Source organism: Opisthorchis viverrini, assembly GCF_000715545.1.
Source record: "Opisthorchis viverrini unplaced genomic scaffold opera_v5_14, whole genome shotgun sequence".
NCBI classification, from domain to species: Eukaryota; Metazoa; Platyhelminthes; class Trematoda; order Opisthorchiida; family Opisthorchiidae; genus Opisthorchis; species Opisthorchis viverrini.
In genome coordinates this window covers 1,475,896-1,497,577 of record NW_008751670.1, presented here as the reverse complement: position 1 = coordinate 1,497,577, position 21,682 = coordinate 1,475,896, and the positions used below count along the sequence as shown (strand labels likewise).

Sequence of the window (21,682 nt, the reverse complement as noted above, 5' to 3'; positions counted from 1 at the left end):
AACACCTGGTCACCCACCCTAACACACAAAATCCCTCGGTCGATACCTAACAGGATTTAGCCTAACTTAACCGATTGGTAGTTCTTTCCAAATTTTCCCAAAAGCGATGACTCCTCAATCGGTTACAAGCGTTTTTCAACTGACTGAAGAACTCATTAGGATGACATTTTTGGAAAGTGCAAAACAGCCTTTTCCCACAACAAACATGAAGAGGGGGCATAACAACGTAGTTTTGCACGAAGGTCCGGATTTATTTTCCCGCGTTTCGTTAGGCGCGTACCACAGATTACGATAATGAATACATTCGAAGGAATAAAAATCATTATATCAAAGACTCTCTGCAGCTTATGATGATAGCGCCAATGAAACGAAAAGCCCTGTCTGCTTACGCGGATCCATCCATCAATAGCAATGGTTCCAGAAAATTTCAGAATTATGTCGTTTGCCCTTCTGAACACGACATTCACTGCAGTCGTCGTTGTACCTAAAAGATGCCTGCTCTCAATCGGGTGACGCGCAACTGATGAGGCCCATACGGAGGACGTACTGCTCGACCAGGCTACTTTTTGTATAGGCGATAGGTCCTTTTGAAGTACCACCATCTTCCAAATCCAACATCATCTACCGATTCATGGATTCACATCCACCTAATCCAGAACAAACAGAACAATAACTCGGACTGAGAGTGGGGAAGTACGCGTTGTTGAGAGCAGGAGGACAGGAGGACTAATCAGATGCACTGGCATAACACCAAAGTCAAACGAAATAATATTGTACCCTATCGGCTTCATCGGTTACCCTTCATCTGGTAGTGAGCGCCGCTGCATCGACGACTGCATTGAGACGTCGTTGTGGTTTCTGCCTTCAAGAACATATAAGTCTTCTGTTTGACTATCTCGCATGTACCACACTGCTTTTAGTCCCGTTCTGAATGGAAACAAGTGACGTCCGCCAGTCTTGTTATTGCTTGATCGTTGAGTACACCACAACAGCTTCATTTCTGTCTCCAGAGGAACATGCTTTCGAATTAGTCATCGCGGAGCGGTGTTCAGTCGAAGTACTCTTGATAAATTTCGCCGTAGTTGCAAAATCAGCCCAAACGATTAACGCCTGTCCGGTTTCCTAAATGCTCATTGTGAAAGGCCTTCACACAAACATCTCCTTCAAAAAGTTCATCCCATCAGAAAGATCAGCTGTCAATTCTCCACGTTTTTTTCACGGAACTAGAAGAAAACAACCTCCAAATATACAGGAATCAGTAGTAAAGTAGCGAAACCAACCGTACAATTTAGAGCTAACATAGTTCAGCAGTCCCGATTTACTGTATGGGCTCAAACATCTTCCCGCCCCAGGACACCGATACTTTGTTTATCCACTGGGGCTGCGCTTTTAAGGGGCGGGCAGTATCATCGTGTTGTTTGTATCCAATGTCCATCAACTGTATATCCGTCCGTTTGAATGCGGTTGTGAGCCATAAGTTTACCACTATCGTTTTTGCTGTTAATCATTATCAGGAGATTGCTTGTGTCGGCTTTTCTGACACCAGTCCTTGCAATGAGGCAGTTCATATTTGCCTCCTAGGATAAAAACACCCTCAAACACGTTCCCCTAATTATTGTCTTTACGATTTTCACTGCAACCTCTGACTACGCACCGAATTCGGTTGAACAGGGTCGGAGAAACGGGGATTTCTCGTGTACGATAGGAGGTGATGTGGCGGGGCGTAGGTGAAAGCAAATGGTAGGGGTACTGGGTTTGCCAAAACGGAGTTTGTAGGAACAGCTAAGGCAGTTGCGATCCAATGACCTGACACTCCCGCTCTCTGGCTGTAGGCTCATGCTTATCCTGTTTCATTGGCTATCTCAAAACGATACCAGCTGTCACCGATGTTGGAGTCGAACCCATGTGGCGTTCATATTAGACCGTAGTTGGGCTTATGTTTTGATCACTTGGTTTCCCCGCTGTATCCTATCTAAATGCGAGTTAATCATGCTGCGAACCGACTGCTCCTGGCCGAAAGGCCATGTGCGATGCATCACGTTGATGATTCTAAACGAGGATGAAACAGCCGTGCAGCGCTTCTCGGCTTTTCAGCACAGATCGACCTCATTCAATGGATGAAATCACAAATAAAGAAGTGTGCATCCTGGTACGATATTTATCCACATCGACTTGAGCAGTATTCCCTCTTGCGTAGTTTTCATGTTCATCCTTGTGATCCTGTCAAGTATATTAACATAGCGTGCTGTTCAAACCAGGGCTTGATCGCTTCATCTCCATTTTTCTCAATTGATGTGGAAACTATTCAGTTTTCGTTGAGAATTCAGGAACACTTACGCGAATCACCAACACCAGTGTTCTTACAGATATTCTTCTGAGCTCGTCATTGCTTGGACTTAGCTTGGCAGTAATAGTAACGAGTGTTGCTTGATTGTTTAAGTGTGAAATAGGCGATGGCTGATGTGTGTGAGTATAGAATGACAGAAGCTCAGTCCGAGGACCATCTTCGTCTATAGAACACAACTCAAAATATCTAGTTGGTGAAGGCCCTGTGTGGAGAATAAGCAAAGTTTTTTTCCACCATGAGGTGGCAAACTTGTGGGGACGTTTTCGTCTGGAATATGACAGTGAAACAGCAGTGTTTTCCTCTGGTACCACTGTCACTGGTGATGATAGGGAGGAAGACAGGACGTCATTCCATCCAAATTTCTCTTCTCTGTATTCGTGAGCCATTGTGCGAAAACATGGATCGATTAGCACTTTCACAAGTTCGAAAGGCCAGTATCAAACTATTTTGCAAAGCCTACAGAGGAAAGTAAACCTGTAAAGCTTCCACTCAAGTCGAATTTGGTAGTGCCACTGAAACAATATATCCGATAGAATTAAGCAAACCCCTAGTCACTCATGTTGCCCAAATGGGTAAAACAACCGCCTTTCTTTCGGAGGGCCTTGACCCGTAAGTTGCACCCGATCTATCTCTGGTGTTGAACATATGTTTCATCCCGTCAGGAAACCTATCGTATCTGCATGGACAAACACACTGATTTCGAGTTATGCATGAAAAAAGCAGTTGGAGTCAAGTCGATGGAACCTGGCTGTCAACTGACGGAGCAGGTGAAGCAACTCACCGACCGATACGAGGGAGTCGTTCAGCTTGTTCAGGTAGGTGAATACTTTTCAGTGAGTAGGTTTTCATATCCAGAGTTGTGTTTGTGTGCCTTTGTGCCTTTCGGTGATGACCACGTTCATCCTCCACATACTCAATCGATATGTACGTCCGTTATTTGTGAACGACCAAGCATGAAGTAGCTCATTGGTTGATTTGCTGGTATCTGACCGGTCATTTCAGTGTTCGAATTCCTACCTAGCCCTAGGCAACTTTGAATGACCGTCTTGCGCAGAAGTGACTCTACATTTGAGCAATCTGGTTAGATGTTGCTCGGAGGACTAGATGCTGTTGATGTCCCGATCACTTGTACGCATTAGTACAACTCAAAACAGAAGTGGCTATTCGCCCCCAAAGGGTTTGCAACGGTCTACTGCTTGAACCGAGTAAGCCACACTACAGTTCTCCAAAGGTCGCCTCTTTTTAGGCTTTAACTGTGTGGTAGAGTAGTCCAACCTGAGCTTATGGGGGTGCGGAGCCTGCCTACTCTTAAGGTTGCAGTCACCTCACATGCACCCAGCTACGTCTTTGTCATTATTCGAATAGACTAAATGATGCTTTTAACCCAGATTAACCCTCTTTCAATCACGTAACTCCAAGGGGTCTCAGTACTGTGACCACCCATGCTTTCTTGATTTCACATTACAAAATCATGGTTGTACGGCAGTGAAGCATCGGCGTTGAACACTGATGTCATGCTGTTGATGACGATGAGGGGAACTACTGATGATTAAATTGATGAATCTGATGTGTGGACTCGACGATATCAAACTTTTCTCGGCATGTAATAATTGTCTGTGTCACCATGATGAGGAACTGTTTGGTACAGTTCCGTCACAACCAGACCTGAAATGCATTCCGATGCAATTGTGTAACTTTTTTTGGCAATTTAAACAAATTTTTTCAGCAACATATGCTTTTCAGCCTTCCTGACCTTACTAGTAACCGGTGATCAAGGAATTTTCTTACGAGAGCTGAGTCGATTTCTAATATCATGTTTGAAGGACTTGTTCCCGGCTACCCCCAAAGAACAAACCTTTCAACCGACAGAGTATTCTTTGAATTAAGAATGACCAAATTATTATTAGCTGGTTTTTAAGGTGCACCGAGTTCATACCCTCAAGGGTTTGCCGGTTTGACGCGCTTTCATTCATCTAAACGCCATGTTCACACGGCTTGATATCCGACAAATAAAATGAAAGCTCGGAAAGAAGGAAGTTAGCAAACTTTCATCGAGCATCAGGGCGTTAGCTCCGACGTCGAAACTCATCCATCGATGCGATTATAGTCCATTCGATGCACGTCGCATATATCTGTTTGCTGAATTAATTCTGGATCTGCTGCTTCCCGCTGGAGATGAGCTACCCTCGTTTTAACTTCGTTAGGTGAGATCAAGAAGCTGAAATCAAGCTCTGTTCTGTGACCGCTTACTCTGGTTCCATTCATATAGAACACCTTGCACAATTTGCGACAAGCCGTTCAGATTCACACGGACTATGAGCATCACGTGGCCGAAACAGGGGAGTGGCTTTCATCCTTGTCCGAACGAGTTGCTCAATGCAGCTGTCCAATCGACACGACTGATAGGACCGAATTAGAACGTCGGCTCGCCAATGGACGTGTGAGTTGTTGTGAAACCTTGTGCGGAATATTTTAACTTCAACTCATTTCAAACTTGGTATTGAATGAATACTTCCCTGCTCCTCACAGCGACGATTTTTTTCACTTGTACGGGTACCATCAGTACCGCATGATCTGCCGGGTCCGTTGGCTTATTCTCCGTTTGTCACATTCACTGCATTTGCGCGCAATGATACCTTTTGAGAGCAGCAAGACTCTGAACTGCCTCAAGAGAGGCCCTTCTGAAGACGCTTGTCCAGCACTAATCCGTGACTTATACTCACAACTCATCCAAACTGTAGATCCTACCAAATGTCGAAGCAGACGACCTACGACTGTGGATGTCTGTAAACAGATTCGATGTTCGTGCATGCATTCAGTCTCGAATTAGCAAAAACCACCCGGTGCATGTAAAACATGTTATACTGTCATTTAGGGCGGCTTTCACGTAATTATGAAGAATGTATTGAGGGTGTTGTTTAAGGTGTTGATGTGACCTACTGCTTCCTCACTTACGAAATCCATTATTTATTTCCTTAATTCCACAGCTAATTTCTGTGTTTGGTATCTATATCAGTCACTGTGATGACACTCGTGTGTAACTGGATACTGTTTGCGTGGCAACCGGTTTTAAGGCGTCATTTGGCTATAAAGACTCCCATTAGACTCCGTTCGCCGTCTGCTTAGCTCCGAAAAATATTAGGCTCACCACAGGTCTCAATGTGGCAATTGCTAATAGTTTACTCATCTAGTCAACAAAGCACTGATGGGACTTTGGTTTTTGATTATCTGCCCTTTGCTACTCCTTCGTTTAGGCCACATGACTATCACTAAATTTGGAGATCATTCATTCCATGACAGTTCTGGTTTGCTTGTCATTTGGTGTCAGGTTAATTCACTGGTGATTATGGGTGAGGGGAGAAGTCAAGTTTTGCTGGTGGGTGGTAGATTTTATTGATTCTTGCATCAATTTCACGAAAACCCATGTACAGGGTGGTTGAAAGCAAAGTGAAGGAGTGCAAAGTCGATTAGTAATTACGTGAAAGGTGGCTGAGATTTAGTAGGATCTGGTAGCATTCTCAGGGTGAACGCTTCTTTTAATGGGTGATGAAAACAGTTCTGCAGTGAAATGGTACTCAGGACGCAATTGGCCTCTAGGCCACTTGCAATTTACGGAGAATAACCTCCTCTTAAGTGATTGATTTCACTGTTAACCAGGGGTGGTCGTACTGTATCATGAAAGATAGATACAGACTCTCCCTACACTTACGCCTCGTGCGTAGTTATCAACCTGGGTGAATTGACATGTGATCACCTATAGGGTTCGACAGACGCTAACTGCTCTACCATCATAATGTGGAATGGCCTCAGGAGTGCTCCTAGCAGCGCTGCTCGTCACTCTAAGTCCCTCTGCACGTCCACACTCAGCCTGTTGCGTCGTGAGACGCACTTACTTGTGCTAAGCTTCATCCTGAAACGAAAACGGGTTCATGTCCTCAGCATCATATAGATTGATCAAGTTCTCCAATCCGTAAGCACGGAGTAGCGTAAATTAGTGGGCGAGGCTAAACGTATACATGGTACTCGTTTCTTCTGTTAGTCTTTTTGTGGCAAACCATCTACCGAGTTATTCTACGAGCTCAGCAGTGCTTTAGGCTTACACGTACGAAATACAATGATCTGTTAGAAAGGACTTTTCAAAAAAGAGGTCATTGCCGCGTAGAGACCATAATACATTTTCCTGTCAGCCAGGATCTCTAAACGGTCTCCACTCTGCTGGAAGATCACTGTATTGTAATATCACTCACTGTATTTCAAGTTTTTATTCATACTGACTGATGGAAAATACCTAAAAATTCTCCTACCTACTATTCCAATCACATAGGTTGATGATAGTTCCAGAATCACTGCCTTTGCTTTTTGGTTCTTTTACGACCTGATCCATTGTGAAAGTTTCCAGTCTGTGCTTGTTTTGGGACAGAGCACGCTCTTCTTGACTATGTTCTAGCTCAATCATTTTTCAGGTTCCGTGAAAGGTCTTACTCAGTCTACATTGAGTTTGGCGTTAAGATCACTTGGCTTCAAGTAAAACAGGTTTGGCCTTGAATGGATTGACATCTTCCACCAACAAGCACTTCAGTCACTCTCGTGGAAATTTTCTCGACCCTGTTGGGGACTGTAGGTTCTTATTGCTGTGGTCTTCCTCTAACATGTTCCCAGACTGTTGTCCTAGTTCAATAGAAACAAAGATAATCGTTCAGCTGTGACATTCTTTCGGTGCCTAGCCACCCTGCAGCTCGACGACTGAGACACTACAAGATTTCCGGAGCCCAGACAGCAGTTATCAAAAGGCCAGGATTTGGTTCGAAGGACACTGGCATATTGACAGTCGTTTTACTGCTAATGAGGCCTGCTGCAGTAGCTGGATTGCGTCTACTGGACGCCGTCATAAGTAACGTGTTGGTTTTGACGGTGGATTGGTCGGTTTGCAACTGTTGAAAGGATAACCCCAACACAGTTATCTTATGACAGCCATACATGCAGTCGTAAAAATGTTCGCGTCATTCCGCATAACTTACATCGTTTTACACAAATTCGTCACATTAATTTCCGAATAATCTGTGGGACTCTTCCATGCTGTACTTCGGTTTTCATTCGTGCAAAATTTTTCCTCATCTCCCTCCATCCTTCTAGATCCTCAGTCAGACGTTGTCGGGAGAAATTAGTCAACATTTGGATCCACTCGCTCGCCTAGTCGAACAGCTGCTACAGAGTTCAGACACGACGTTGAGTACAACCGTACATGCCCAAGTGGACTCATTTCGTACTACTGCTCAGGAGTTAGCACATCAACTTGGACAATCTCAACGCCATCTGCAAGAGCAACTTGAACGCTGGGTGCAATGGACCGAGACACAGTCTGAGACGACCCAGTTTTTGGATGGACTTGCCAGTCAGTTGGTTGGGTTGGTCACGGAGACGAGAAAACGGGATCAAGAGGGTAAAAGGTTTGTTGTCACTTCGAAGCGCATGGTCAGTATGAAACAAACCTACGTGGATCAGTTGAAGGTAAGTTATGAAACCTGTCCCCCAATCCCCTGAAGTGCTAGGTTTCTTAAGTCTTAGTTGATCGTTGGGTGGGAACAGTGAGAGATCCAGTGAAATGATTCAGGATGTACAAGTCGTTTCCCCTTCCCACGAGGTTAACATGTGCTATCTGTCCAGGTAAATTTCCGACCGAGGAAAACCAAAACCTACACAATACTTACAATACTCCAAATACTACGACTTCCCTAGGAAATGATATGCTACCAGTTATTAAGACTTTACAATACCGAACTTGGGGCGGGACGCTCCTGAGTAAAAAACAGAAACAAATTTGCCTCCTTCGTTAGAACGTACTCACCTCATGGACATTGAAAGTAGGAATACTGACTTTACCACAGTGGACGAAATCACAAAAGAGACGTCCACGCTGTTGTCTTGACCCAGTGACCAACTCAAGCTTTTGTTCATGGATACCGTATCATCCAGAATGGCGGGAGAATATCCACCAGACTTGATCACAATTTCTGTCCGCACTTCAACACTGTCTGCAGACTCCGAATTCAGAGATCAACCGTACGAACAACTCCACGATGTTAGAAATATTAACAATGTTTTCACAAACGTCATATAGGAATAGTGTCGCCGATGGGAATGCTGCCTAGTGTGAGGTGCTTTATTTAAGCATACGAAGGAATCATTACAGAGAGGACAAGCCTTCAGTAGCACAAGGGCATAAGACAACATACTAATCTCATGGTGTATACTACTGATGAAACATGTGAGCAGTATCCAGCTAAATGTCAAAGCGTCGTCACCACATCTGATGGAAGGTTGGTACGGAAATTATGGAAGCACATCACCGTTTAATATTCAAAGAACTTCCAGGAACGTTCAAGAGGACGCTTTTTAAAGACTGTGAAAGTGGGTTTTTTACTTTCGCTTATAAGCGCTTTGTTCTTGTTGGTCAATGAACAACTCCGCATCCGTGAGCACTCTTCCTTTCACTGAGTGAGAGATTGGAGATGCAGTAGCTATCACGGAACATCCTCATATGTGAACCTTCGTTGAAGCCATTCGATTGAGTTTCTATGAGGCGCGTGTGCAGCGAATTGGAGCTTCATCAAACGGCGACCATTCACAGTGGATACTGGTCAAAGCACCAAAATAACATGGCTAGGCTTTTGAGATTTATACAAAAGTCCACCGCCTACCACATTCAATCTTGAGTAAATCAAGAGCCCTTATATGCTCTACGGTTGGTCACCACCTTTTCTGCTCGCACATCCAAGTGGTCCAACGTTAATAATAATTACTTTGTTTTCCCATCAAAGCACCAGGTCATATTATTCTGACAAAGTTCTGTGATCGCGGTTTCGTCGTTTCTGTCCGGGTAGCCGTGCGCTTATAAGTGTGGTGTTGTATCAGGTATTCATTACTGCACTACAAACCTTAGGCCATACTTCCGACGCCGATCGCCTTTTATCATTCAAACAATACTGATCGGTCTAATCCTAAATATCTGAGAAATCACGCTTCGAAAATAGCGTTTATGTTAAGTCGCAGAAAAGCGTTTAAAGGGGGGGGGGAGTGAAAATACTGCATTGAGTGAAGGGATAGTGGATTCTGAATCAACTTTGGTCAGATTGTACCAGTGTCATGCGACATCTCGATATCCAGGACGTCACTGGAGATCACCTCGCACACAGGCAGGGTTCCTAGGTGGACTAACTTCAGTTACTGATCACTTTGGAGTGGAACAATAGATGAAACGTCTTAGAAGTTGCCTGAAAGATATCGTTCTTTTCCTAGTGGTTTCAGGTGTTCTTGAGTTCCCACCGAATTCTAATTCACGAATGTTCTCTAGGGGGTGAGCTGTACAACTGAGTTGAAGATGTTTCATCACCAAGTGGATTGGTACGACGCCTCGGTGGAATTACAACAAATATTTACGTGCATGTGTTTATGTACGTACTGCTAGTCGGGACTGACTTCCGCTCATATGATTATATAAGCATACGCACATAACTGCTTAGTGCCCCACCACTGATACATTTCACAGCTTCGCAGAAATGCTCCCACTCCATTGGCTGGATGAAACGTTTGAAACCTAATTATCAGGCTCGGCTAAGAAAACAAGGGCTAGCTGGTTATGCTGATCTACAAATATTCTATCAAATCACAAGGACATTCACTGCTCGGATCCTCCTGTGCTCTCTAAAATTTCAGCGCATCAGGCAGGAATTTGAAGACAGTCGCTCCAAAATCGAAAACCTTCACCGTGTGGCAAACAATTTGAGCACGGACGATGCACCAAAGGCCGAGGTCAGCAGACAAACAGAACTCGCCGAAGAGCGTTTCAATCGAATGCAGCAGGAAGTCGAAGTATGTCCGGTAACATTTTGCACTACTAATGCACGCGTTTTTGTCATATCAGTACTCGAACTTTATATATAATGTTTGTGTGTTGATAGGAGTAAAGGAAATGTTACCATTTCGTCGGTTTTCCTAAACGAGTCCGGAGGTCCAGTGCCTTGGATGTCTAACTTTGATGATTCCTTGAAGTTTTTTTGTTTTGAATGTTCCTCTGTGTGTTTGACCTTCTTTGTTTCGCGATAGACTGTACTACTGTGTTCCTACTCCTAGTGCATCCAGTGGGCTACGTTGTTCAGTTGTTACTAAAATGAGGAAGCCATCTCTCTCCGAAAGCCAGATATACTGATTATACTACTTTTCCTCATAGTTTTCATGGACCGCGACATGATTGGAAATCGTCAATGCAAACATTTCCTGTTTTTTTTAAAAAATTTAGGATCGATAACGAATGTAAGTTGTATGTGCTCGGCCCAACGGTTTACTCGCTGTATTGTCCACGATCTAAGCGATTTTGTCAACATGAATAATGTCAAGATGTCAGTTATGAGCGGTCAGTGAGGGAAAATAAATATGGATAAAACAGTTAATTCTTTTGAGTCGACTTTCGTCTACCGGTTTCTCTCTTCTTGGGAGCCAAGCGGGTGAATGTAGTTCACAGATTTTAATTAATCACTTGAATACCAGTTTCTACAGATTTATGGATCACTTGTGTACTCAGTTGGTGATTTGAGCGAACTCCGAATGAATCGATCAACATGTGTGGACGAGGTATTAATACAGCGTATCAAGTTGGAGAATCGTTTAAAAGTTTAGAAATTGCGGCTATCTGGCGAGCCCTAAGCAAGGCGGAATCGCTTCTGAATTTTTGCAGTCTCACACTGCCTATAGGACAAAAGGTTTCACTATCGCGGCTCGACTGAACCCGTATGCAATCTTTGTGATGCCCATTTGATTAGAAAAAACTCATAAACAAGCCTTTCCAGATCTTCTGTTGACACCAGCCGATTGTTAGTGAGTTATAAATGTACTGAACGCTTACATGATAGTCGGATGGTGACTAGTATAGCATGAAATTACTATATTTTGCAGAGTATTATTAGTTTTACCAAGATGGAGTTGTTCATCTAATGGTGTTTTGTAGGTAATAGATGAAAAGCGGAATTCGGAACATCTGTAGTGTTTGAGATTTCGGTTAGAAGGTGAAGAGAATTTCGGAGTTTCTGTGGGGCATTAGATTATATCGAAGAAAGAATTCATGGCCCACAAAGTCAAACATGTGAAAGCTAAACTGACCTATCCGCAGTAAACGCTGTCGCAATCGGTCGCTCCAGTGAGTTGGACGCTCTAAAGTATGTTGTAATCGAGAACCTGTGATGTTCAAATTCGACAGTAGCGTTCATCCTTATGGTAGGTTGGCACCAGAACCACGAGAATTCATCCAATGCCTGTTCCGGAGAATTAGAACTGATTATACTACTTTTCCTCATAGTTTTCATGGACCGCGACATGATTGGAAATCGTCAATGCAAACATTTCCTGTTTTTTTTAAAAAATTTAGGATCGATAACGAATGTAAGTTGTATGTGCTCGGCCCAACGGTTTACTCGCTGTATTGTCCACGATCTAAGCGATTTTGTCAACATGAATAATGTCAAGATGTCAGTTATGAGCGGTCAGTGAGGGAAAATAAATATGGATAAAACAGTTAATTCTTTTGAGTCGACTTTCGTCTACCGGTTTCTCTCTTCTTGGGAGCCAAGCGGGTGAATGTAGTTCACAGATTTTAATTAATCACTTGAATACCAGTTTCTACAGATTTATGGATCACTTGTGTACTCAGTTGGTGATTTGAGCGAACTCCGAATGAATCGATCAACATGTGTGGACGAGGTATTAATACAGCGTATCAAGTTGGAGAATCGTTTAAAAGTTTAGAAATTGCGGCTATCTGGCGAGCCCTAAGCAAGGCGGAATCGCTTCTGAATTTTTGCAGTCTCACACTGCCTATAGGACAAAAGGTTTCACTATCGCGGCTCGACTGAACCCGTATGCAATCTTTGTGATGCCCATTTGATTAGAAAAAACTCATAAACAAGCCTTTCCAGATCTTCTGTTGACACCAGCCGATTGTTAGTGAGTTATAAATGTACTGAACGCTTACATGATAGTCGGATGGTGACTAGTATAGCATGAAATTACTATATTTTGCAGAGTATTATTAGTTTTACCAAGATGGAGTTGTTCATCTAATGGTGTTTTGTAGGTAATAGATGAAAAGCGGAATTCGGAACATCTGTAGTGTTTGAGATTTCGGTTAGAAGGTGAAGAGAATTTCGGAGTTTCTGTGGGGCATTAGATTATATCGAAGAAAGAATTCATGGCCCACAAAGTCAAACATGTGAAAGCTAAACTGACCTATCCGCAGTAAACGCTGTCGCAATCGGTCGCTCCAGTGAGTTGGACGCTCTAAAGTATGTTGTAATCGAGAACCTGTGATGTTCAAATTCGACAGTAGCGTTCATCCTTATGGTAGGTTGGCACCAGAACCACGAGAATTCATCCAATGCCTGTTCCGGAGAATTAGATGGGATTACTCAGAAGCGGTCACTACATGGGAAGTGATCACTGTGGAAGGCACATTGTACCGGGGTTTACCGTACTTATTTGTTGGGGCTAGGCTAGTAATGTTGATACTGACTATTCCTTCTAAATTCTTGGTCGGAACGTCTTTTCACCTTGACAACTATAAACGAAATCGACTGTTTTCATAAGGGAAACTACTCACCAGATTGCTGAAAATTCTTTGACCGATTTCGCCCTTCTTGGGGCCCATCAGCTAGGCAGTCCCCAAGTTTCCGTCAACCTTATGTTCTACTTGAACCCAAATTGGCCAGGCAAAGAGTTTTCAAAAACCCTATGAGTAGGTTCCTTTATGAAAATATACTGCGATATCTCGAATATCGTGCCAACTGAATCATGAGGCGGCCTATGTGCAGCACATTCAGTCGTAGAATAGCATAAACGAGAAATTCAGTTGAGTCTCTCATGAAAACCAAATTGATTTGCAAGTCAGTGTATTTTTCGAAATCGACTCTTCTTCTTTTATCCCAGATCCGACTAAAAAAAGCTGAAACAACGTGGCAAAGGTTCTCCGAGTTTTCAACTCAACTGAACGAGGCGGAGAATTGGATATTTTCCACTTCTCTCAAACTATTGGCAATCCATGCGACAGACCCAGATGGTCCTTTAGGTGTCTTCCAACTCGGCCGAGTACACAAAGAGTTGACAGATCAGCTTCAGAATTTCCGTTTTCAGACATTACCCAAACTATCCTTACTGGCAAAGGCCTGTCAAGCGGAGTACTCTGCTGACGAGCGTGGTGATCAAAGTTTACCGGATTGGTTCCAGACAGCCACAGGAATATCGGCGGGCAGTGCGGAACAAATTGCGACTACAGTGCTGGAATTACAAGCCGCGGTTAAAGAACAAGTCGGATCCACTTCATCTGCCATCCGTGTATCCCCCTTTCAAACTGAAGTGACTCAGTTGGAAGCAGGCCTTAAGAGTTTATGTCACATGTCTGAGCAAGTGAAGGTAAGAGTGGACGTTTACTGTCAACTGGAATTCATCTTATTCGAAATCATTTTTCGGGTAGGGAGGATAGGATCAGTTTCAGAAATGATCGCACACATACAAAGGATTCCTTTCTTAGTGGTCGTACATTTACGCGATCCTTTCAGCTCACGTCTTTGACCTAGTCATGCTAGTCCCTACATCCACCTTGTGAACTTCTTATACGACCTCTCGGGTTAGTTATCGATCGTCCTGGGGAACTTGATAAATATCAAGCCACTGGCTTTGGATTTGGTCAGATTCTTATGTCACCGTGTGGCTGTATCCCGAAAAATACCCGCACGAGATCTTTCGGTCGCAGTGGTGTGTAGACAGTTAACACATGTGACCCTGTTCGGCGGTTTCAGGCTATTTTCCTCGGGACCACGTGCCTACCGAATTCGAATAAGACGTGGATCATGATCGAATCAGCTGTTGACCTATGAACTATCGAATAGCTCGTTCTTATTCCTGGGAATACATCTCAACTTGTGGAACTTTTAACGGTATTTGTTATTGTTTCGGCAGCTGAAGTTATTAACATCATTCTAGCTGCTCAAAAATCATGCCTATGTTGGGCGACTTACCTTTTTATCGAGCAAGCTGTTCAATGTGATTTGGAGTTACAATGAACCACACGTCCGTCTGTGTGCAAATTAGAGTGAAGCTCATGATTCTTGTTGGTAGTATGAGGAGATTTAGGAATTTTAATGAAGATTTGGTCCTGTGAGTGGAGCCAATCTCTGCGGAAATGCCGAGAAGCAGTGTACGGCTGTTTCATCCGTATTGGCAATCATTAGCAGTGCGCACCTCATGAAGCTCCAGAAGGGAGTCTCGGACACGTGACCTCCCATAGCAGTGCGCACCTCACGAAACTCCAGAGGGGAGTCTCGGACACGCGACCTCCCGCATTGTAGTTTGGACATTTAACCGTCCGGTCACGAAAGGCTGCTCATCAATAAGGATGAAACAGCTGTAACAGTGCTTCTCGGATTTTCAGAATGCATTCGCTTTGCTTACAGGCCGAAATCTCTGGATCTTTTCTTGACCACATTTCAGAACGGTGTGCAAATTATGATCAGGTGCGCGACTTCCACCAAATATTCAATGGTTGAATTGTGTCCCTAAATGGGATGTTTAGCAGACAAAGCGTTGGGTCACCATGGGAATCTCCAGGAGGTCTACGTGAACAAGAAAGTACAGAAACTCTAAAATTTTCGCAACAGTTTGACTAAAATGTGTTCTAGTTGGGATTGTCTTTAGTAAATTATGTCACATTCCCATAAATGGGGGCAGGAGATGCAGCTACTCAAAGATTCATCGACAAGTACTCCCAACTTCAAGAAAAAACCGGGGATCGAATCTTTCAAGAGAGAGTTCACGAAATGATACCAATGGCACATTTATCCCTGACTTACTCGGACACCTGGTTGTACTGTTGGTAAGTTAACTCACCACTCCATAGAACACATTTTCGAGGTTGAATTTGGAGTCATTCTAGATGATTAGTCTAGGTCTCCGAGAGATAAGCCTGATGGACAGGCGCGCCGTACTCAGGAAAGTCTCCTGAAACTGCCAATGAGAATGTCACATGCATTTACTTCCAGATCCACCGGACGAGTATCCATAAGAAAGGAAGACTTCGAAATTCTACCACACGTTTGGTATAGAATTTTTTGGAACCATTCCTGGTTTATATCACCCGTTTTCCGGTAGACTTCATGTATTTGGCAGTTATTGGGTACTATTTGGCAACGGGACCTCTGTCCCATCGAACTCATTTGAACGTGGAAAATTTCTGTGGCAGGAATTTCGTTTCAGCGGGGACAAGCCTGAAGCACTGTTGTTGTTTATGTATACCTCTGTGTTTACAGGATATTTTGAGGCGTCAGTCGCTGATTGTGGGATCATACTGAGAGGGCCTCAACCGCCTAAGAATGAATGTTGACGAACATACCTGAGCTCAATATAGTTCAGTAGTTAAGACGCGAACTTACTGAGAGGATGTCCGTGGTTCGAACTCAACTTCTGAATCCGGATTGTCCCTTTCTGGGCTTAGGCAGTTTGGTGGAATCTTAGTTCTCTAGCTTCCTCGAGTGGCACGCCAGCTAGGCACCAAAAGGGTGTTGCAGCCGAACGTCCATTTTTTTTGCTTTTCAATTTATGTTTGCACATTGTTATGTGCCAAAAGCATGAGTGTCTGTCACTTGTGCTCAATCTATTTTACCTGATTAGACTCCAAATCTCCAGTGCTATCCGGTTTTTACACGATTTGTTTATCCAAGGAAAAATGAGCCTCTGTCCTCGCTGCAGACCGCCCATGTTCTTTTAAGTAGGATTCACTTCTATTGTCTTTCTACGAAGCTTATCAAACAGTTGTTGCACGCTCCGATCGATTCATACGCTCTACGCGTCTGTCAATTTCTCAGCAACCATCAAGACTTCTTTGACACGTTTTGCCATCTGAAATAGCAAGGCCCGATACGTGAAAACAGCCGTTGAAGTAACACATACCTCTTTATTATAATTTCGAAAAAGTCAAGAGAGTTGTTTGGTTTGCGGAGACTTGTATGACTTAACACTGTCCACAGCCACACAAAACGTTTTGCACAAGAAATCTTTACTTGGTAGGCCTTTGGATGATCTCCGCTCAACTGTCAAAACATTTTTCCAGGTTTCGTTCTACCAGACATCCTTTACACCATAATGCAAGCTGTCGTCCTTACCATCTATGGACGTAATCGTTTCAGGGTCGAATTCCGGTGGTTGAGTTTGGGGGTTCTATAAACCTCATATCCTCTACCTTCAGAGATAATGTACACCACCACGTTACTCTTTGGCCGGGTGAGGAATTATGTGTTTCCACGGCTGACACGTTTGTCACAATAGTTCACGAATTAGATGGACTCGAGTCGCGTTCGTTCATTTTCCATTGAGTTTTTTCTAAAAGAGTAACGGGAATTTTCGGCGTGTATATTTTGAACGGTACTCACAGCGACTCGATAATCTATCGTATTCTGCTTTATAAGGAGCCAAACTCTTCGACAGTTACACAAACCGATTCGAACTTGTAACACCATGGTAAACCATTCTTCGGTCCCCTTAGGAACGGCTATTGGAACAGCAGAATCGTTGGGCTCGGTTCGTTTCGGTCTTGGCACGAGTTGCGGACTATTTGAAACTGGAATTGCCTGAATGGTGGAACAAACGCCCTAACCTACCCAGTCATCGAGGACAAAATACCGTGGGGGACGAAGGCATAAAGGTGGATTGGCGCACTGTACTGTCAAGCTCAGACGAATCGGATGAAGACACCTCGAAGACGGCCGTGGAACGTCCAATGATTGCTACGCTCACTTCACAGGATATTGAGTCTCAGCTGGTCGATACAGAGGCCACTGTGGCTAGACTGATGGTGAGCTTTTTTGTTCGCTATTTCATCAGATTGGAATGTTGACGATACTGAAGGAAAGCGTGGAACCCCAACCACCTGGAGTTGCGCGCTTCTTTCAGCAGCGTCTTGCTCTGCAGCTTGTGAGCAGTGTAGTTTTGATTCGGTTTTGCAGGCAATTTCTAGTTAACGGACACAACTGGTATTCACCCACTCTTGTTTGAGTATCTTCCCTTCTCTCCCGATAAGGTTCGAGTCTGGCTCATAAGCAGGGAGATAAATTTTACATATCTGGCGTGTGAGGCAAACGTGTCACTAGCGCTTCACCAACACATGCGAACATTTGGCCTCCTGTGGTTATCTCTGTTGATCATATCCTCATTTGTGGATGCGATCTGATTACAGAAGAGTTTCATCCCTGTTTTGGCATACCATTAGTATGTTTTCTCAGTTTTTGGACACCGAAAGATCGACAAACCTCCCTTTACTCTTAGTTAAATTCAACTGCGATCGCGCATTCCTAAATGAATGGAACGTTTTGCACTCAAATTTTTGAGATCCCAAGTTTTTTTTAGATCAAAATCTCAAGGTTAGCGCTTTAATTTGAATCCATTCTAGGTTTGTGGTCAGAATACCTTATACAAGCCAGGTAAGCTCTGCCAGATATGTATCTGTGTCCCACACGATGGTGATGTAGGTCAGTGACTTCGCGAGAAGTGAACTTAGATTTTCAAGTTCCACTGGAGATCGTTTTCTTATGCATACCCAGTATTCTCATCTTGAATTCATTGTCTAACTTTGACATGCAACTTCACGTCCTCCACTTTGGAAACGAAGGTTGCATCCTTCGGCCACTGTGCTTTACTTCGTTCATGCAATTGATCGCCTTTGTCACTTTCTGTTCAGCTGTTTACTCAAGAACTTTCTTCGGAAAGAGCCCGGTGTCACACCAGTCCACCAAAACGACTTATGATTCCAACATCTTTGGTGTCCGTGGTGCAACAGAGGGCCGACCCAGCAACTTTAATGGCAGAAATACTCGGTGATGCCTACAAACAACCTAGTGGAGACCGGGAGAGAAGTGACATGACATTGACAGGCACCGAACTGAGCCAGCGAGCTGCGAGAATCAGTGAGGCACTCAAACGGGCTGTTGACAGAGTATGCATACTCTTTTGTTTTTTTTTTCTGATTACATTTGGTTGCACAGACTAAAGCTCATGGGATTCATTTTTCACCCAGAATTGACGTTACTCAATGATTATACGGTTGCTGAAGACTCTTCGCAGCCCAATTTCGGTTTCACTCTTCGTGAGACTGGTCAGTAGACGTAGTCTTCGAGATTTCTTCAACCTATATGGTCATACCGTAAAACGGGAGAGGGGGGAAACAAACTGAATCTGTCATTAAGAGCAAATTAATTCGCAAATGAGCGTACTTCGTCGGAATTCACCGATCCTTGCTTACAAATAATAGATTGTGGTGAAAGAATTCACTGATTGCTGAGTCCTTGATAAATCCGTTTATGTTTTGTTTTTTGTTTGTTATTATCACCGCTACTGCTGACTCACTTTGAAGCTGTGTGTAAGCTGACTACTGCTTGTTTGTAAGTACCTTTGCCGGGGGTGCTGCCGCTGTCCGAACATGAAGCATCAACCCTTCGGTGTAGCATTTGATAGAATGTCTTATTCACTGCTTGTTCGTGGACAGTGGCATAAGGTCTGTGTGTGCTGCGCCAGTTGATATGGCAACTGTTTGTTCGAAATCATGTTTTAGGTTTCGGTAACTGACTTCCAGGAAAGCGATAATTCCGACTGGATGAGCACAAACAGCCCCGGTTTTCATTGTGTTCTTTGATTCTTGGTCACGTCACATTGTACAGTAATTACGTTGTTTCGCGATCCCTGATTAGTTGAAGTAGCCTGAAATTCAATTTATTAACGATGCAGTCTACAAAGCTTCAATGATCGACGCTCAGACTTGATCCATGAGATGCACATTGGTTGGAATTTTTGGCAAGCATAACACAGCTGTAGAGCGATTTTCCCCGGTTCACTAAGTTTACTAAACACCTTTAAAGGAAAGTGATATTAAAACTTCTAGATCCAATCACAACTTACGACCGGAAGGCGTCATAGCAGTTGATGAAGATAGAACGGATCTGGTGGGTCCCAGAAGCTGATCAAAGACACAATTTCCAATCTACTCATTTAGTTCCCCTCTCTTTCCTTGCGAGCCAAAGTTCGATGATTTGCTAATTGACTGATTTCAGCTAAATGACTACATTGCGAAACTTCATGACCTTCGAACGGCTTGGGATCAACAACAACTGTGTGAAGCAGAATTTGATTCATGGCTCAGACGTAAGGAACGAGAACTGGACGAGGCTGTGAATCGACCTGGACGCCGTAGGCGCCATTCTGCCTCCGGTGAACAGGTTTTAAGTGGACCGTTAAGACGGACGTACAGCCAACTGGCTAACGCAATGGATACTGGTCCTTTGGAAGCATTGCTCCATGAAGTGAAGGCAAAGGAACCGGTCTTGAAGCAGCTTCGCGCGGATCACATCGCGCTTGGAGGTTCGGAGAACTTGCTAGAGTTGGATGGTTTTTCCAAGCGATTACATGCCCTTCGGACGCGTCTGGTTGAAACCGTGTCAGCCCGCCGCGAACTTATTGACCAGGCGATGGAAGCTACGCGACTGACCGATAATCTGCACGGAGAATTGCATCAGTTGGTTCGTCAGAGTGCCGGTCTTGATACAGGGTGTTTCTCCCACTCGGATCTACACCAAATCAGAGTGAGTCCCGAGTTTAGTTTGCTTGCTTGTGCACTCGTTGTTCTCGTTTTTGCTGTCGTTTTTGTTGAATTCGTCGTCGTAAAACCAAGTCCACTGTGGTCACACATCGTGTTACTCGCAGAGAAGAGGCGTCGTACCTGTTAACCTATACTAGTACCTTCAACCCTCCCCTTGTGTCAAAAGTGTTGTACTTTTAATTGTTTCTTGTGAACCCCTCCATTTTTTCCCCGGGAAATTGTACCGAATTTGTCTGTTTTTTCTCTTCCTCCCTCTGTCCAACCACTGAATAATGAATACGCTTGTCTGTGTGGGTCAGACACCTCGTCGTAGTATTGTCACTTCCTCCACGAGTGGGAGGTCAGCCAGCTCAAAACGGCCCATCTTTTGGGCAAGTAGCACTAACTTGACTGAAAATCGCGACGTTGCTTCGACAAGCCGTCGTTCAGGGTTCCAAAGTCCTGTAAGCACGGTTCCAACCAAATCGACACACAAGCTAGACCAAGGGCTGTCAAGATCTTCTGACAACTTGGTTCCAAACATGTTGGACTGGCTCTGGTATTCCCCGTCAACAGTACTGGGTGAATCTTCAGTCCGACTGACTCCTGATGAGTCACAGACGCCTAGAATTGATCCGAGATGGAGAGGTTCACGTGAAGATGAGATGGAACATGAACATCCTGGCCTGTCTCTTTCGGGTTCGTCTTCTAAAACTTCTTTACTATTCTCCCGCCCGTGGACCAGTTACCGCAACTTGGAATGTTCTTCGAAGAAACCGTGGCCTGATTGGCGCGCCCATATCACAAGTTCAGATGGTCCACCAGTGGCACAGTTGTGTGGGACAAGTGAACCAACAACATCTGATGCTACTGTACAACGTTTGACTGAATCTATGCATGTTTCCTTCGAACTACCACACTTTGAAGTACCAGTTTCTTCCGCGGAATTTACACGCCGATCAGAAGGTTCCATATTTCAGCAAGTTACAAGTCACACTCCAGTTTCTTGCTCCGTTTCCGAGGTACCATTCTTTGGTCAAGATGTTCCTATGCTTTTAAGGAGAAGCATTTCGCCAGTACCAACAAGGACTCGCAGACCCAGTTCTCGTGCGGGCGACCTTTGGTCCGCTGAGGATAGACACCGCCTTCACCAAACATCACCTTCAATGTCAACAGAGTTTACTAATCTGGTCCCGAGGATTTCACGCCCGACTTCCTCTATTCCTACTCGGCCAGTGTTGTCCGTGCTTACTCCGAACGCTGGTGGTTTGGAGGCATCTGTAGGCCGCGCTCGATTACCCAGCGAACTTCACCGCGAACTCCCTTTTCAGCAACCACGTACGGATGACCTGAGTGCATCCCATATTGCTTCGGACCTCGATAATCTCTTACGTTCCGGACGCCCGCCACCGATGGGTGCTTCGATATCTGACTCTGCGGTCACTTTGCCTATGCAGTCTCCTAATTCTCAAATCGGAAGACAAATGTTCGAGATTATTCCAACCTCAAGAACCTCCCGACATTCAGAAGTCCAGCCCACTTTACCTAGCTCGTTAACGTATGCTACAGAAAGCACCAGGCGTTCACTCGATACTCGTCATCCAACTCCCGCTGAAATCGCTATTCAACGATATCGACAACTACGGCGGCAGACGGAACATAAACATCCACCGTAA

The 21,682-nt window shown here is 44.2% G+C and overlaps 2 protein-coding genes across 2 annotated transcripts in view; one reads left to right on the top strand and one right to left on the bottom strand.

Annotated features, from left to right (window-relative positions):
* Window positions 1-19,346, bottom strand: part of T265_01317 (hypothetical protein) — a gene marked incomplete at both ends in the record, with an annotated part of 26,655 nt that extends 7,309 nt beyond the window's left edge. The window contains 2 exons of the mRNA XM_009165323.1: window positions 8,193-8,379; window positions 19,331-19,346. Of these exons, the coding sequence (XP_009163587.1) occupies window positions 8,193-8,379; window positions 19,331-19,346 (203 nt within the window). The remainder of the gene's footprint in view (window positions 1-8,192; window positions 8,380-19,330) is intronic.
* The window catches only part of T265_01318 (hypothetical protein), a gene marked incomplete at both ends in the record, with an annotated part of 22,155 nt that extends 473 nt beyond the window's left edge, over window positions 1-21,682 (top strand). Inside the window, 9 exons of the mRNA XM_009165324.1 lie at window positions 3,010-3,162; window positions 4,617-4,787; window positions 7,481-7,855; window positions 10,061-10,216; window positions 13,319-13,801; window positions 16,926-17,234; window positions 18,117-18,371; window positions 19,483-20,010; window positions 20,327-21,682. Of these exons, the coding sequence (XP_009163588.1) occupies window positions 3,010-3,162; window positions 4,617-4,787; window positions 7,481-7,855; window positions 10,061-10,216; window positions 13,319-13,801; window positions 16,926-17,234; window positions 18,117-18,371; window positions 19,483-20,010; window positions 20,327-21,682 (3,786 nt within the window). The remainder of the gene's footprint in view (window positions 1-3,009; window positions 3,163-4,616; window positions 4,788-7,480; window positions 7,856-10,060; window positions 10,217-13,318; window positions 13,802-16,925; window positions 17,235-18,116; window positions 18,372-19,482; window positions 20,011-20,326) is intronic.